General features: G+C 49.5%; 1 protein-coding gene across 5 annotated transcripts in view; it reads left to right on the top strand.

Moving 5' to 3' along the window:
* The window catches only part of LOC130196391 (spermatid perinuclear RNA-binding protein-like), a 54196-nt gene that overhangs the window by 20693 nt on the left and 19111 nt on the right, over positions 1 to 14392 (top strand). For all 5 annotated transcript variants that reach the window (XM_056418466.1, XM_056418469.1, XM_056418468.1 and 2 more), the window contains 8 exons: positions 3917 to 4094; positions 5062 to 5209; positions 6602 to 6750; positions 6996 to 7091; positions 7182 to 7293; positions 8788 to 8885; positions 9134 to 9227; positions 9352 to 9417. In XM_056418466.1, the coding sequence (XP_056274441.1) occupies positions 3917 to 4094; positions 5062 to 5209; positions 6602 to 6750; positions 6996 to 7091; positions 7182 to 7293; positions 8788 to 8885; positions 9134 to 9227; positions 9352 to 9417 (941 nt within the window). The remainder of the gene's footprint in view (positions 1 to 3916; positions 4095 to 5061; positions 5210 to 6601; positions 6751 to 6995; positions 7092 to 7181; positions 7294 to 8787; positions 8886 to 9133; positions 9228 to 9351; positions 9418 to 14392) is intronic.

The following is a 14392-nucleotide window of genomic DNA, read 5'->3' as shown; positions in this document are numbered from 1 at the left end:
AGCTGTTATAAATCTTTTTAACTTGGTCTGAGGAAATATTAAAATTTTATGAGATAGGATTTTAGAGTTTTCTTAGTAAGCCATAATCAGCAATATTAAAAGAATAAAAGGCTTGCAATATTTCAGTTGATTTGTAATGAATCCAGAATGCATGACATTTTTGTTTTTGAATTGCATACAGAAAATAAAGAACTTCTATTCTAATTTCTGAGACAGTCCTGTTATGGAAATATCAAAATAATAAGAGAGGAGGGAGGATGGAGGAGTTAAAAGAGAGGAGGGAGGAGAGAGGAGGGAGTAGAGAGGAGTTAGGAGGGAGGAGAGAGGATGGAGGAGTTAAAAGAGGAGGGAGGAGAGGATGGAGGAGAGAGAGGATGGATGAGTTAGGAGGGAGGCGATATGAGGGATGAGAGAGGATGGAGGAGTTAGGAGGGAGGAGAGAGGTGGGAGGAGGAAGGAGATAGCAGGGAGGTGGGAGGAGTTAGGAAGGAGGAGCGAGGACGGAGGAGTTAGGAAGGAGGAGAGAGGATGGAGAAAGGAGTAGAGAAGAGAGGCTGTAAGGAGGAAGCGCTGTGCCAACGGCTGCTTGTTTCAGTAGTGGCGTTTTGCTTTTATTTTATTGTCTTTTTTTTTGCACTTTTCCTCTTTTTCTTCTTCTTTTCTTTCACGTTTGTCTTAGTTACGGTCGGACACTGGACCATAACTACTTTTTTCGATACTTCTACTGTGGCTTTTGTTCACTTTGTCGTGAGTATCGGTGAGCCGCAGCATAACAATGACTGGGACCGTCGTCTACTCGCGTGCTCAGCTGATCGCGCTGTGCAGGCCGAAGCTTCTGCCTGGAGAAAGACCTGTGATCCCGCTGGAGCTACGGAGAAGGGCTCGCGGCTGTAGAGCGGGTGTCAAGCGGAGGGCTAAAACGAGGAGATACAAACCCTCGGTACCGTCGATCATAACGGGAACGTGAGGTCTTTGGCGAATAAGACGGATGAGCTCGGCGCGCTGGTAATGACCGAGAGGGTCTTCCGTGAGAGCAGTCTCTTGTGCTTCACTGAGACGTGGCTGCACGCGGACTATCCGGATCACAGCGCGTCTTTGCCCGGCTTCAGGACTGTTCGGGCAGGTAGAGACGCCACTCACAGCGGTAAGAAGAGGGGGGGGGGGATCGCTGATAATGTGAATGAACGGTGGTGCCACCGGACCATGTGTGCGTGAAGGAGCGCTTCTGCCCGAACATTGAACTGTTGGCCGTGGGGATGCGCCCGTACTATTTGCCGAGAGAGTTCACGTCCGCCATTGTGGTTGTCGGTACGTGCCGCCATCAGCTGACGCTGAGGAAGCTGTGGACACCATCCACTCCACTGTGTCTGCTCTGCTGAATCATCAGCCTGGAGCATTCATGGCTATCACTGGTGACTTTAACCACACCACACTGGATAAAGCTCTGCCAACCTTCCATCAATACATAGACTGCCCAACAAGGAACAATAAAACTCTGGACTTGCTGTATGCTAATACTAAGGACATACAGCGCCACTGCCCTTCCCCCTCGGCAGGTCTGATCATGACCTGGTCCGCTGACACCCAGGTATGTTCCTCTGGTGAAGAGGCTGCGGTGACCACCAGGACTGTGAGGAGGTGGTCTATGGAGGCTAACGACGCCTACAGGACTGCTTGAGTCAACGGACTGGGATGTGCTGTGTGGACCGTGACGGGAGGACATCAACAGTATGACCGACTGCATCACGGAATACATCAAGTTCTGTGAACACACCACCATCCCATCACGGACTGTGCGCTGCTTCCCAACAACAAGCCCTGATCACCAGGGACCTGAAGGCGCTTCTAACATGAAGAAAGCTGCTTTCAGGTCTGGAGACAGGGATGAGCTGAGGAAAGCCCAGCGCAACCTAAAGGTGAAGCTCAGGGAGGCAAGGACTCCTACAGGAGGAAGCTGGAGGCCAAACTCCAGCTGAACAACACAAGGGAGGTGTGGTCTGGCATGAAGCAGATAACTGGCTTCAAGGTGGGAGGAGACAGCCAGGGGCTCCTGGAGAGGGCCAACGAGCTGAACTGTTTTTCAATAGGTTCAGTTCACAGCCTCCCCCGCCTCCTCCACACATCACACCTCCCAAACACCTCCTCCTCTGTCCCCTGCTGAGCTGCACATCCACCGAGCCCTCAATAACAATGGGCTCCTCCACCCTCCCCTCTCTCTGTGACGACTGACCAGGTGAGAAGACAGCTGGAGAAACTACACCAGCGCAGAGCTGAAGGTCCTGATGGCATCAGCCCCAGGGTCCTAAAGACCTGCGCCACCCAGCTGTCTGGTGTCCTGCAGCGCCTCTTCAACCTCAGCCTGGGGCTGCGGGAAGTCCCGTGCTGTGGAAGACGCCGTGCCTGGTCCCTGTCCCAAAGAAGTCAGCACCATCTGGCCTCAACGACTACCGACCGGTCGCCTCACCTCCCATGTGATGAAGGTGCTGGAGAGGCTGGTCTTGGCCCACCTCCGGCCGCAGGTGAAATCATCGTTGGACCTCTGCAATTTGCTTACCAGCCTCATGTGGGAGTGGACGACGCCATCATCTACCTGCTGCAACGAGCTCAGTCGCACCTGGATGGAACCGATGTCTCTGTGAGAGTCACTTTCTTTGACTTCTCCAGTGCATTTAACACCATCCAGCCACTGCTGCTGAGTGAGAAGCTGCGGTGGCGTGGACGCGCCCACCATCTCCTGGATCACTGACTACCTCACAGGCAGACCACAGTTTGTCAGATTGGGCCGTGTGCTGTCTGGAACGGTGGTCAGTGATGTTGAGCCCCACAGGAACTGTTCTGTCTCCTTCCTCTTCACCCTGTACACCAGTGACTTCCAGTACAACACGGAGTCATGCCATCTGCAGAAGTACTCTGATGATTCTGCAGTGGTCGGTGTATTAGGGATGGACGGGAGGAGGAGTACAGGGCAGTGGTGAGTGACTTTGTAAAGTGGGCGATGAGAACCACCTGCGGCTGAACGTGGCCAAGACCAGAGAGATGGTGGTGGACTTCAGGAGGAGCGACAGCTCCTCCACCTCTGAGTGTCCTGGGAGTGGGCGTGGACATGGTGGAGGAGTACAAGTACCTGGGCGTCTCCATCGACAGCCGACTGAACTGGAAGGCCAACATCAACGCTGTGTACAAGAAGGGATGAGTCGTCTCTTTTCCTGAGAAAGCTTGATCCTTCAACGTGTGCAGCAAGATGCTGGAGTTATTCTACCAGTCGGTTGTCGCCAGTGTGCTGCACTTTGCCATTGTCTGCTGGGGAGCAGCATCGGAGCCGTGACACCAGCCGTCTTAACAAACTGGTTAGGAAGGCTGGCTCCATCATCGGCTGCCAGCTGAGCACCTGGAACAGGTGGTGGAGAGGAGGTCGTTGAAGAAACTGGTGTCCATATTGGACAACCCGGACCACCTCTCCACCACCTCCTACAGGGACAGAGGAGTACTTTCTCCAGACGTCTCCTCACGCTCCGCTGCCACAAGGAGAGATACAGGAGAACATTCCTGCCGACGGCTATGAGGCTCTACAACAGTTCACCTCTTGCCAGATCACCCTAACCCTTCTTATATTTGTGTTTTGTTTTTTTATTCTTGTGTGTTGCTGCTACTGACTCGACAAATTTCCCCTTGGGGATTAATAAAGTATATATCTATCTATCTATCTAAATAGATAATAATTTATTTGTAGGAGTCATTCTGCTCAGATGAGTTCTAGTTCTCTGCTTTGAGTCCCGATGAGGAACTTTATATATTAAAATATCACAGGAGAAATCTAAAGTAAAACTCTAAAACTCTAAAGCCTGGTAGACAGGTAGCAACAGTCTATCTGCGTCTTTGTGTCTGACGTTTGTGGCTCCGCCCCTCGGGCCGACAGGACGTCGGCTGCCGTGGCTCCGCCCCCCACTCTGTGCGGCGTGATGCGGGTCGGCCTGGTGGCCAAAGGCCTGCTGATCAGAGGGGACCTGGACCTGGAGCTGGTTCTGATGTGCAGAGAGAAACCCACCAAGCTGCTGCTGCACACCGTCAGCACCAACCTGCCACTGCAGATACAGGTACGCTAGGCCCCGCCTCCAGCTAGGCTCCAACTCCAACTAGGCCCCGCCTCCAGCTCGGCCCCACCTCCATCTAGGCTCCAACTCTAGCTCTGTGGGGTATCCAGGACCTTAGAGAGGTTGGGGGAGGATATATATCTAGTCTAGGAGGAACAAACGCATGAACCAGAGAGAATGGAGGAGAGAGGAGGAAGGAGAGTGGAGGAAGTAGAAGGAAGGAGAAGGAAGGGAGGAGAGGAGGGTGGAGGGGGGGAGAGAGGAGAGAGGTGAGAAGAGGAAGGAAGAGGGAGGAGAGCGGTGGGAGGAGAAAGGAGGGAGGAGAGAGGAGAGGATATAAATACAAATGTTCATACATTGTATAAATCTCTGATATATATTATATATTATATATAATATGACATTAAAATACCTTCAAAGCATTAGTGCAATACACTTTCTGACTCAAAGTATTTAATAATATATTTTAATAATCCTGTAAACATGAACCCGTCAACAGGCTCACGTTGGATCTCCTCTTCCTCCCTCTTGAAAGCTCTTTCAGATATGATGTCCCACTGAACACACACACACACACACACACATTGTTTTATTGACACCCTCATCAGTCACAATCGAACGAGTTGAACTCCACTGAGGAGTTTGTGTGACAGTTTTTATGATGTTGGCCAGACGGAGCAACTCGTCCACAGAATGACGACGACATCACGAGGAGAATAAATCATTTCTCAGGAGGAAGAAGTTTTATTTTATTTATCCTCAAACCAGATGAAAGGAAATCTGTAGGAGGAGACGCAGAGGAGACGCAGAGGAGACGCAGTGAAGTGGACATTATGTCAAAGGAAGTGTTTCATCTTGAAATCATCACACCTCGACCTCTGACCTCTGACACACCAACACAGCGGGGGGGCAGGGGGCGGGGCTTCCCCTTCTTGTGTCTTCCTGCTGTTTTTATTTTGTTGCGTTGCAGTCGATGACGGAGGATAAATACGAGGTGCAGCCCTGCGTCCTGGACGCCGCCATCCAGGTCTGCAGCACCACGGAACCCCGAATGACGCTGAAGGTCACCCTCTCCTCCTTGACCATGAGGGAGGAGCATCGAGGAGCCGCCGAGCAAGGTACTCAGCCCCCCACCCCCTCCCCCCACATTAAATGTCTGTGTCAGGTGTCCTGTCCAGCAGATGGGCGTCGTTAGAAAGCATCTCCCGTCAGATGTATTTAACCCTTGTGTTGCCTTAGGGTCATTTTGACCCGATTCAATGTTTCACCCTCCTGTTACCTTTATATTTACTAACATATTTTACCCTTTGGGTTCAATTTGACGCCAGCAATTAAAACCTCCAGAAAATTATTAGAATTAATATTGTTTTCCAAGTTTAAGTGTGAGGCACTTTATGTTTGTTTGTTGACTACCGAAAGAACACCGACATTAAACATTGAATGGGGTCAAATTAATCCTAAGGTGATTCGGGTCAAAATGACCCTAAGGCAACACAAGAGTTAAAGGGGCAGTACCGGTGTTTTAGAAGTGTACTTCTACACCGTCGTAGTGTTATTACTACGTGAGACAGGGATTTTAGGCACCCTAATAGAATCGATGTAAGTTGGAAGTGAACATTATATTTAGAATATTTTCTCTCCAGTCGACATTTACCTTCTTTTAGTTTTCTGGCCGTAATCCGCCCGGTAACAGCGAAGCATCGCCTCGTCCGATGGAGCTTTAATGGTTTCAAGTTTCAAGTTTCAAGTTTTTATTGTCACATCCCCTTTTATACAAGTATAATCGGTTCGTGAAATTCTTATGTGCAAAAGTAGCAGACTAAAAAAAGAATAAGAATGAGAATAAACTATACAATATCCACACAAAAAAAAGAAGAAAGTATTAACAATATATATATAAAACAATGTAATAGAATATACATCATGGCAATATATATATATAAAACAATGTAATAAAATATACACTTTTTTGAGACTATATATATATATATATGTATATACATACAATATATATATACAATATATATATATAAACAATGTAATAAAATATACACCATGGCCATAGATATTCACAGAATATGTTCTGGTGTGTAGTGTTAATGAGGGTCTCAGTCCTGTTCAGCAGCCTGATGGCCTGACTGAAGAAGCTGTCCCTCAGTCTGTTTGTGCGGCACTTGATACTGCGGTATCGCCTGCCTGACGGTAGAAGGTGAACAGTTTGTGGCCGGGGTGGTTATTGTCTTTCATCATCCGTTTGGCCCTGGCCACGCACCGCTTGGTGTATATGTCCAGGATGGAGGGAAGCTCACCTCCAACGATGTAACCCTCTGTAGTGCCCTACGCCCAGGGCGGTGCAGTAGACGGTGATGCAACCTGTCAGAACACTCTCGATGGTACTGGTGTAGAATGTTCTGAGGATGCGGGGGGCCATGTTGAATTTCCTCAATTGAATTTCCTCAATTGAATTACATCATGTCATGTGCGTGTGTGCATCCTGTCCATCTCTCCAGAGGACAAAGAGTGGCAGGAGGAAGGTGAGAAGGAGAAGAAGGAGGGAGAGGAGGAGGAGGAGGGGAAGGAGGAGGAGGAGGAAGACGTCCTGGACAGGAAGAAGTGCCGGGCGGCGCTGGCGGCGCTCCGACACGCCAAATGGTTCCAGGTGAGAACAGATGGAGTTTAGTATAGCCTCTCTCCTGTTGACTGAATGTGATGTCACTAAGCTCCGCCTCTTTCCTGTCCACTGAATGTGATGTCACTAAGCTCCGCCTTCAGTCTCCTGTCCACTGAATGTGATGTCACTAAGCTCCGCCTCTCTCCTGTCCACTAAATGTGATGTCACTAAGCTCCGCCTCTCTCCTGTCCACTAAATGTGATGTCACTAAGCTCCGCCTCTCTCTCTGTCAGGCCAGAGTGACAGATCTCAAGTCGTGCGTCGTCGTCTTGCGCATCCTCAGGGACGTGTGCAGCCGGGTGTCCGGGTGGCGGCTCCTCACAGGACGGGTAGGGCTCACACATGCGCCGTACACCCCCCCCCCCCAGGGGGACCAAGAACAAGTTCATGTCCCTCCTCCTTCTGTCCGTCCTCTGCAGCCTCTGGAGCTGATCTGTGAGAAGGCCGTGGCCACCTGCAACCGGCCGCTGGGCCCGGGCGAGGCCCTGCGGCGCGTCATGGAGTGCATCGCCTCGGGGGTCCTGCTGCCAGGTCAGTGGCCGGGGGGGGGGGGGGGGGGCAGGTCCCAGGTCCAGAGTGGTGATGGAAACCAGTTAGTCCACACTGCAGGAGGTCCAGCAGAGCCACCACAGGATGTTATAGTCGAGAAGCAAAAGTATCAACCAGCTGTGCTGTCGCCCTGGGCTTCGTCTGTCAGGTTGTTGTCATGGAAGGCTGGAGGGCGACGCGGTGGACCAGCAGTCTACTTCTAACCAGATTGGATCTTTGTGAGATCTTCATGGAGTCTGTTAGACATTTTGTTTTTTTCCTTTTCTCCATCAACGAGGTGAAATAAGCTTTAAAAGTAAAACATTGAGTCCTCTTTCTAAATGTGGTCGTCGGCAGCGTATGTTTCACTGCTTTCATCTCCTGAATGATGAAACTCGGCCTGAAGTCATGACGTGAACACATTCACTTCTCAGACTCACAAATGAAATGACAAGAATAATCCTTTTGAGGGGAAATCAAAAACACGGGTTATCATATCAACGAAGAAGCAGGAGAAACATTTACAAACATCCTGAATGAATTCAACACAGGAAGTCCTAAAGATTTCCCATGATGCATTGCGGCGTCACGGTGCATTCACGGTGCACTAGCTGCTCTGCACTGGCTCCCAGTAAAATCAAGAATCACTTTTAAAATTCTTCTCTTAACCTACAAAGCCTTGATTGGTGATGCTCCATCATATCTTAAGGAGCTTGTCGTACCATATTGCCCACTAGAGAGCTACGCCACTAAATGACTACTTGTAGTTCCTAGAGTCTTAAAAAGTAATGGGGAATAGAGCCTTTTGTTATCAAGCTCCTCTTTATGGAACCAGCTTCCAATTTCAGTCCGAGGCAGACACAGTCACCGCTTAAGAGTAGACTTAAGACCTTCCTCTTCTGAATCAGGTTTGCCCTGGTCCAGCCCCTATCTGCCTGATGGGGAATTCCTGCTCATGACTACGCCACTGTCCTGTTGAGACTCCTCCTCCCCACCGCCATCTGCCTGATGGATCGACACTCTGTCATATTCATTGAATGTATTTTAACTCTGTCCTTCTGTACACATTACATCTATTGCATCTGTCCATCCAGGTTTCTTCCTTTTTTTTTCCAGTTATTTTTATTTTTTTCCTCCGTCCGATGTGAGGTTGGGGCAGGATGTCTATGTGTACAGATTGTAAAGCTCCGAGACAAATTTTGAATTGAATTAGGCTGCAGGTTCCCTCGGGCTCCCAGGAAGTAATTTAACTATTACTCGTGTTTCATACAGTGAAATATTCAGTTGTTCCTTTCTTTCTCTCTCTCTCTATCTATCTCTCTCTCTCCCTCGCTCTCTCTCTCTGACGACTTGATTGGGTTTCCCCTCGGCAGCTCGTTCCCTGGACGCTCTGAATCATTGATGAGCTGTTGCTGCTGCAATCAGAGTACACTCAGCAGGCCGTCTGCCAATCATGTGTGTGTCTGCGTGTTTACTTGTTGTTGTCTTCTTGTCCAGGAGGTCCAGGAGTTCACGACCCCTGCGAGAGGGAACCCACCGACGTCCTGTCCGACCTCGGGGCCCAGCAGGCCAACGACATCACGAGCAGCGCACAGGTCGGTCTTCATTCCCCCCTGGTGGTCAGGAGAGAGAATACAGCTTTAACACATGAAGCCTAGACTTCTATACAACCAGAGGAGTCACCACCTAGTGGTCGGCAGAGAGAATGCAGCTGTAACACATGAAGCGTAGACTTCTATACAACCAGTGAGTCTCCCCCTGGTGTTCAGGAGAGAGAATGCAGCTTTAACACATGAAGCCTAGACTTCTATACAACCAGTGTGCGTGTGTGTGTGTGTTTCAGCATGCGTTACGCCTCCTGGCCTTCGGACAGCTGGACAAGGTCTTGAATATTGATCCTCTCCCCTCCAGTAAACCCTCCGCGAGGCCATTAGAAGGTGTGTGCACTTCACTTGGATTGTTTATTTTTATTCTCCGACTACTCACAAGACTTCAGAATGACAGAGGTCCGTGACCAGGTAGCGTCTCCATGGTGATAACAGGTTTCTCTTCGCTCTGCAGGAGGTCAGAAGAGGCTTCGGGAAGTCGTCGGGTCGGATGACAGAGACTTCATCAAAAGGATGAAAGGTGAATCCTGCTCTGAGGGTCTGAGTCCTCAGTTAGTCCTGATCCTCTATAGACCTCAGTTAGTCCTGGTCCTCTATAGACCTCAGTTAGTCCTGGTCCTCTATAGACCTCAGTTAGTCCTGGTCCTCTATAGACCTCAGTTAGTCCTGGTCCTCTATAGACCTCAGTTAGTCCTGGTCCTCTAGAGACCTGTTAGTCCTGGTCCTCTATAGACCTCAGTTAGTCCTGGTCCTCTATAGACCTCAGTTAGTCCTGGTCCTCTATAGACCTCAGTTAGTCCTGGTCCTCTATAGACCTCAGTTAGTCCTGGTCCTCTATAGACCTCAGTTAGTCCTGGTCCTCTATAGACCTCAGTTAGTCCTGGTCCTCTAGAGACCTGTTAGTCCTGGTCCTCTATAGACCTCAGTTAGTCCTGGTCCTCTATAGACCTCAGTTAGTCCTGGTCCTCTAGAGACCTGTTAGTCCTGGTCCTCTAGAGACCTCAGTTAGTCCTGGTCCTCTATAGACCTCAGTTAGTCCTGGTCCTTTATAGCAGTGATTTTCAACCACTGGGTGTGAGTTCGTCAGGTGTGCCGTAGGAAAAATGTCCAATTTCACTTAATTGGTCCCCAAAAATATTATTTAGTTGCCGCAAATAATGTGCTATTGTTGAGCGTCTGAGCCTGCAATATAGTGGCTGAGCAGTTAATTAAAAACTCTTCCATGCCATGGGTGGCAGTAAGCATTAAAGTGAAAGTTATCTTTCGTTTGGATTCACTTTGCTGTGTGGGGAAAAGCTAGCAAACAGTGCCATAGTTTTAAGCAAGCTGAAACGTCATCTGGAGACAAAACATCGTTAGCAGAGTGAAAGGGAAACACCCAGATGTTCTCGTTACGCACTGTTGTTTCTCGTCGCAGAACGTCAGGAGCAGACCTAACTCCTGTCGGGTCGGGTACCGAAATCCGGTGCCAATATGGCACCGGTTCCTCTACGACCGGTGCTACCCGGACCGAAACGCAACGTACATTGAAAATCAAAAAAACTATTATGTTGAACTTCTCTGGTGACTCCGCCCTGTCAGCAGGTTACGATCGCCTCATATTGAACTTTGAGAGCGGAGGCTGAGCCGTGTGTGACTGCGTGAACCCTGCGGAGCCCATCAGCGTCAGGCTGGGCGCGATGAGGAGACGGTCTCCTTGAAAACGTGGAGACCGATGATGACAAGAGCAGCCTGAACTCAGAGTAGTACCGTAACGTTGCTTGCAAGTCTTGCATTCATAAAAGTAGGCCCACAAATAATAAATTAGCCATTCTAAACACGTTTAAGCTAGCTCATAGCTAGCTCGAGCTACGAGCGCGACAATGATATCCATTCTTTTGTCAGTGCGCCATGAGACCGGCTATTACACGATCTTACTATGGAGTCCAGAGTAAAATAGTGGCTGGCCTAGCAATTAAATATGCTTCGTGCCAGTAGGTGGCGGTAGGTAGCGCAGTAATTACTTTAACATTTAAATAGTAAAATTAAATGATGCACTGGAGACGCTGTGGTGGAGAACGGCGATGGAGAAATATTTTAAAAGAAAAATACAGACTCTAAACTGACATTTTGTAATTGTTTTGGTGTGCCACGGGATTTGTTTAATGTAGAAAATGTGCTGCAGCTCAAAAAAGGTTGAAAAACACTTTCACAGAGAGAAGGTGGTCTGGTTCTATAGAGTTCTTCTTGAAGCTCCTCATCGGAGCCACCGGGTCTGATTCTGTAGAGACCAGATGACGTCAAGCAGGTTCACCAGAACCTCCTCCTGCTCAGACTCCAGCAGAGACCAGCCACCGTGGACTAGACCCAGATCCAGGGGCGGCTTGTCCATAAGGGCGATTGGGGCGATGCACTGCCTGGGGGAAAAACAAACAAAAACATTCTACCACCGTCTGATCTGCCTCTGGATGTCATTGTCCAATCAGGTAACAGTCATTCAGTCAGCCTAAAGTCGTGCTTCCAATGGCCCCGCCCCTTCTGGGGCGATTTTGGGGCGACTTTGGGCGGAATGAAAATCGCCCCAGACCTCTCCCATTGACTCCAATGTTAAATCCATTTTTTTCACAAAACAGAGCTCTCAATGCATTCTCTATGGCAGGGATTCCCAAAGTGTGGTGCGAGTCGAGTTCGCTTAGTAATGCGCGTGAGACAAACTGTGTACTGAAGTTGACATGTTTATTCCCCAGCTCACTCCGTATCTGACCCTCGCCCCACACATTCACTCCCTCATCCTATTGGTCCACAGCCTACCAACATAGGGCTTCCTATTGGATAAACATACATGTCAATCAACTGTTATGCGTAACATTGAACAATACCACATCTTCCCTTTTAAGAACAGAGAATAAACTATTGTTTCCATCAGACCATTCGAACCCTGTAAGGAGAACAATGTTAGGCACTTTGGTGAGCATTGGAACTTGTATGAAACAAGTGCATTAATTAAACAACTGCAGTTCCCTGCATTCTCACATTGTAACATAAAGTGCTTTAACTAAACGTATTAGCTTCAACTAAGCTTTCACATAACCATGACACCCTAACACAACAATAACTCAACATATATTTCAGAGATTTCATTTCAATTCACAAGTTAAGCCTAGTGGGCTCAATGATGGCTCTCCCAGACCTAGTTCTGAGATTGGGAGTCTCTGCAGGTAACACTGGAGGTGTCACAGCAGGTGGCATGGGAGCCTGCTCTGACATGTGCTGCTGTGGTGATGTCCTCTCTTGTGTAGGCGCCTGTAGAGGTATCAGATGCAGGCGGTTGCGTCTCACCACTCCTTGAGGTAAATCCACCAAATAAGATCTTGGAGTAGAGTGGTTCTGGATCACAGTTCCAGACGTCTTGGCGTCGGTGACCCATACATGTTCTCCTGGTGACAAGACGCTGTGCATTTTTGCACGGTGACGCCTGTTATAGTGTGCAGCATCTGACATCCTCTTCTCCTTTTCCTTCTGAGCCAGTGCATGGCTGTCAGGCAGTGTAGGGTCCAGATGAGAGGGAACGGTTGGCACCGTGGTGCGTAAACGTCGGCCCATGAGAAGCTGACCCGGGCTGTATCCGTTCTGAAGAGGAGTGGCTCTATAAGCGAGTAGAGCCAGGTCGGGGTCATCTGCCTTCTTTAGAAGGTTTTTCACCGTCTGAACCGCCCGTTCTGCTTCGCCGTTACTTTGCGGGAACCTCAGGCTGCTGGTGACATGTCTGAATCCGTATGCAGCTGCAAACAAGGCGAAGGCCTGTCCAGAAAACTGAGGTCCGTTATCTGACATCATTACCTCCGGGATGCCATGGCGAGCGAAGATTGACTTTAGATGCGTGACGATGCCGGTGGACCTGGTGTGAGATAAGAGTGCAATCTCAATATATCTCGAGAAGTAGTCGACGACAAGTAAGTACGTCTTTCCAAACAGTTCAAAGAGGTCCGCCCCCAACTTCTGCCATGGTCGGTCAGGGAGCTCTGAGGGCATGAGCGGCTCATTGTGATTGTGTCTCTCTTGTATGCATGTTCTGCATTTGAGTACCATGTCGTTTATCTGCTGACCAAGTCCCGGCCACCATACAGCCTGGCGTGCGAGCGCTTTACATTTCACGACACCTTGGTGTCCTTCATGCAGCTTGGCTAGCACGTCGTTCCGCAGTGTTGCAGGTATTGCCAGCCGTGAGTCTTTGAGGAGCAAACCGTCTTCCACTGTGAGTGTGGCTCGCTCTAGCCAGTAGTTTTTCAGCACTGATTCCTGTTTGACATGCGCTGGCCATCCTTCTCTGCACAGCGTCATGACCCGTGAGCAGACACTGTCAGCTTTGAGCTGCTCTTTCAGATTTCCTATGTATGAGGGGCTGGCAGGCAGATTTTCCATGATACAGTCCACATATATGTTTGTGCTCTCCATCAGTTCGTTTTCATCTGGGGACATGCTCGCTTTCACAGGCGAGCGTGACAGTGTGTCTGCTGTCCAGAGTGACTTCCCTGGCACATGTATGATTGAATACGAGTAGCGCATGAGCCTCATTCTGAAGCGCTGAATTCTTGGCGGCAGAAGATCAAGTGCTTGGGCTCCAAGTAGGCTGAGAAGAGGCTTATGGTCAGTCTCCAGGATGAAATGCTTTCCCAGGAGGAAATCCCGGAACCGTTCACAGGCCCATGTGAGGCCTAGAGCCTCCTTTTCAACTTGTGCATAGCGTTGTTCAGTTGGAGAGAGTGATCGCGATGCATAAGCCACAGGACACCATTCACCGTCCACCTTCTGGAGAATAACGCCTCCCAAGCCATACGAAGATGCATCGGCTGATACTTTAGTGTCCCTGTTTGGGTCATACATGGCCAGCACTGGAGGAGAAGCAAGTGCCTCCTTCAGCTCCTTAAACGCCATTGCCTGGTCCGTGCCCCACACCCAGCAGTTCTTTTTCGAGAGGAGGTCGGAGTGCTTTGTCCTTTTCGGCCAGCTGAGGAATGAATTTTCCCAGCTGGTTGACCATGCCGAAAACTCCTCATCTCACTCACATTTGTGGGCTCCTTCATCTCGATAGCCTCCGCCTTCTTCGGATCGGGCCGGATGCCCGTGACTGAGATGATGTGGCCCAAAAAGGCCATCTCGCTCTTGGAGATGTCACACTTTTCCACATTCAGGGTGATGCCTGCTTTCTCCACTCTTTGTAGCACAGCATGGAGTCGAGTGTCATGCTCATCTTGGTCCCGTCCCCACACTAGTAAGTCATCGATGTGGCAGACCACACCCTCCAACCCCTCTATGACTTCCGTCATCATGCACTGAAAGTGTTCGGTGCTGAGTTGATGCCGAAGGGAAGGCGGTTAAAGTGGAACCGCCCGAAGGGTGTTATGAATGTGGTGTACATGACTGACTCTTCGGCTAAGGGGATCTGCCAGAACCCCATGTTAGCATCCAATTTACTGAACACTTTTGCTCCGGCAAGCATTCCGAGGGACTGATCC

This window comes from Pseudoliparis swirei, chromosome 7 (genome assembly GCF_029220125.1).
Source record: "Pseudoliparis swirei isolate HS2019 ecotype Mariana Trench chromosome 7, NWPU_hadal_v1, whole genome shotgun sequence".
Lineage (NCBI taxonomy): Eukaryota > Metazoa > Chordata > Actinopteri > Perciformes > Liparidae > Pseudoliparis > Pseudoliparis swirei.
This window is presented reverse-complemented; position numbering and strand designations above follow the sequence as displayed.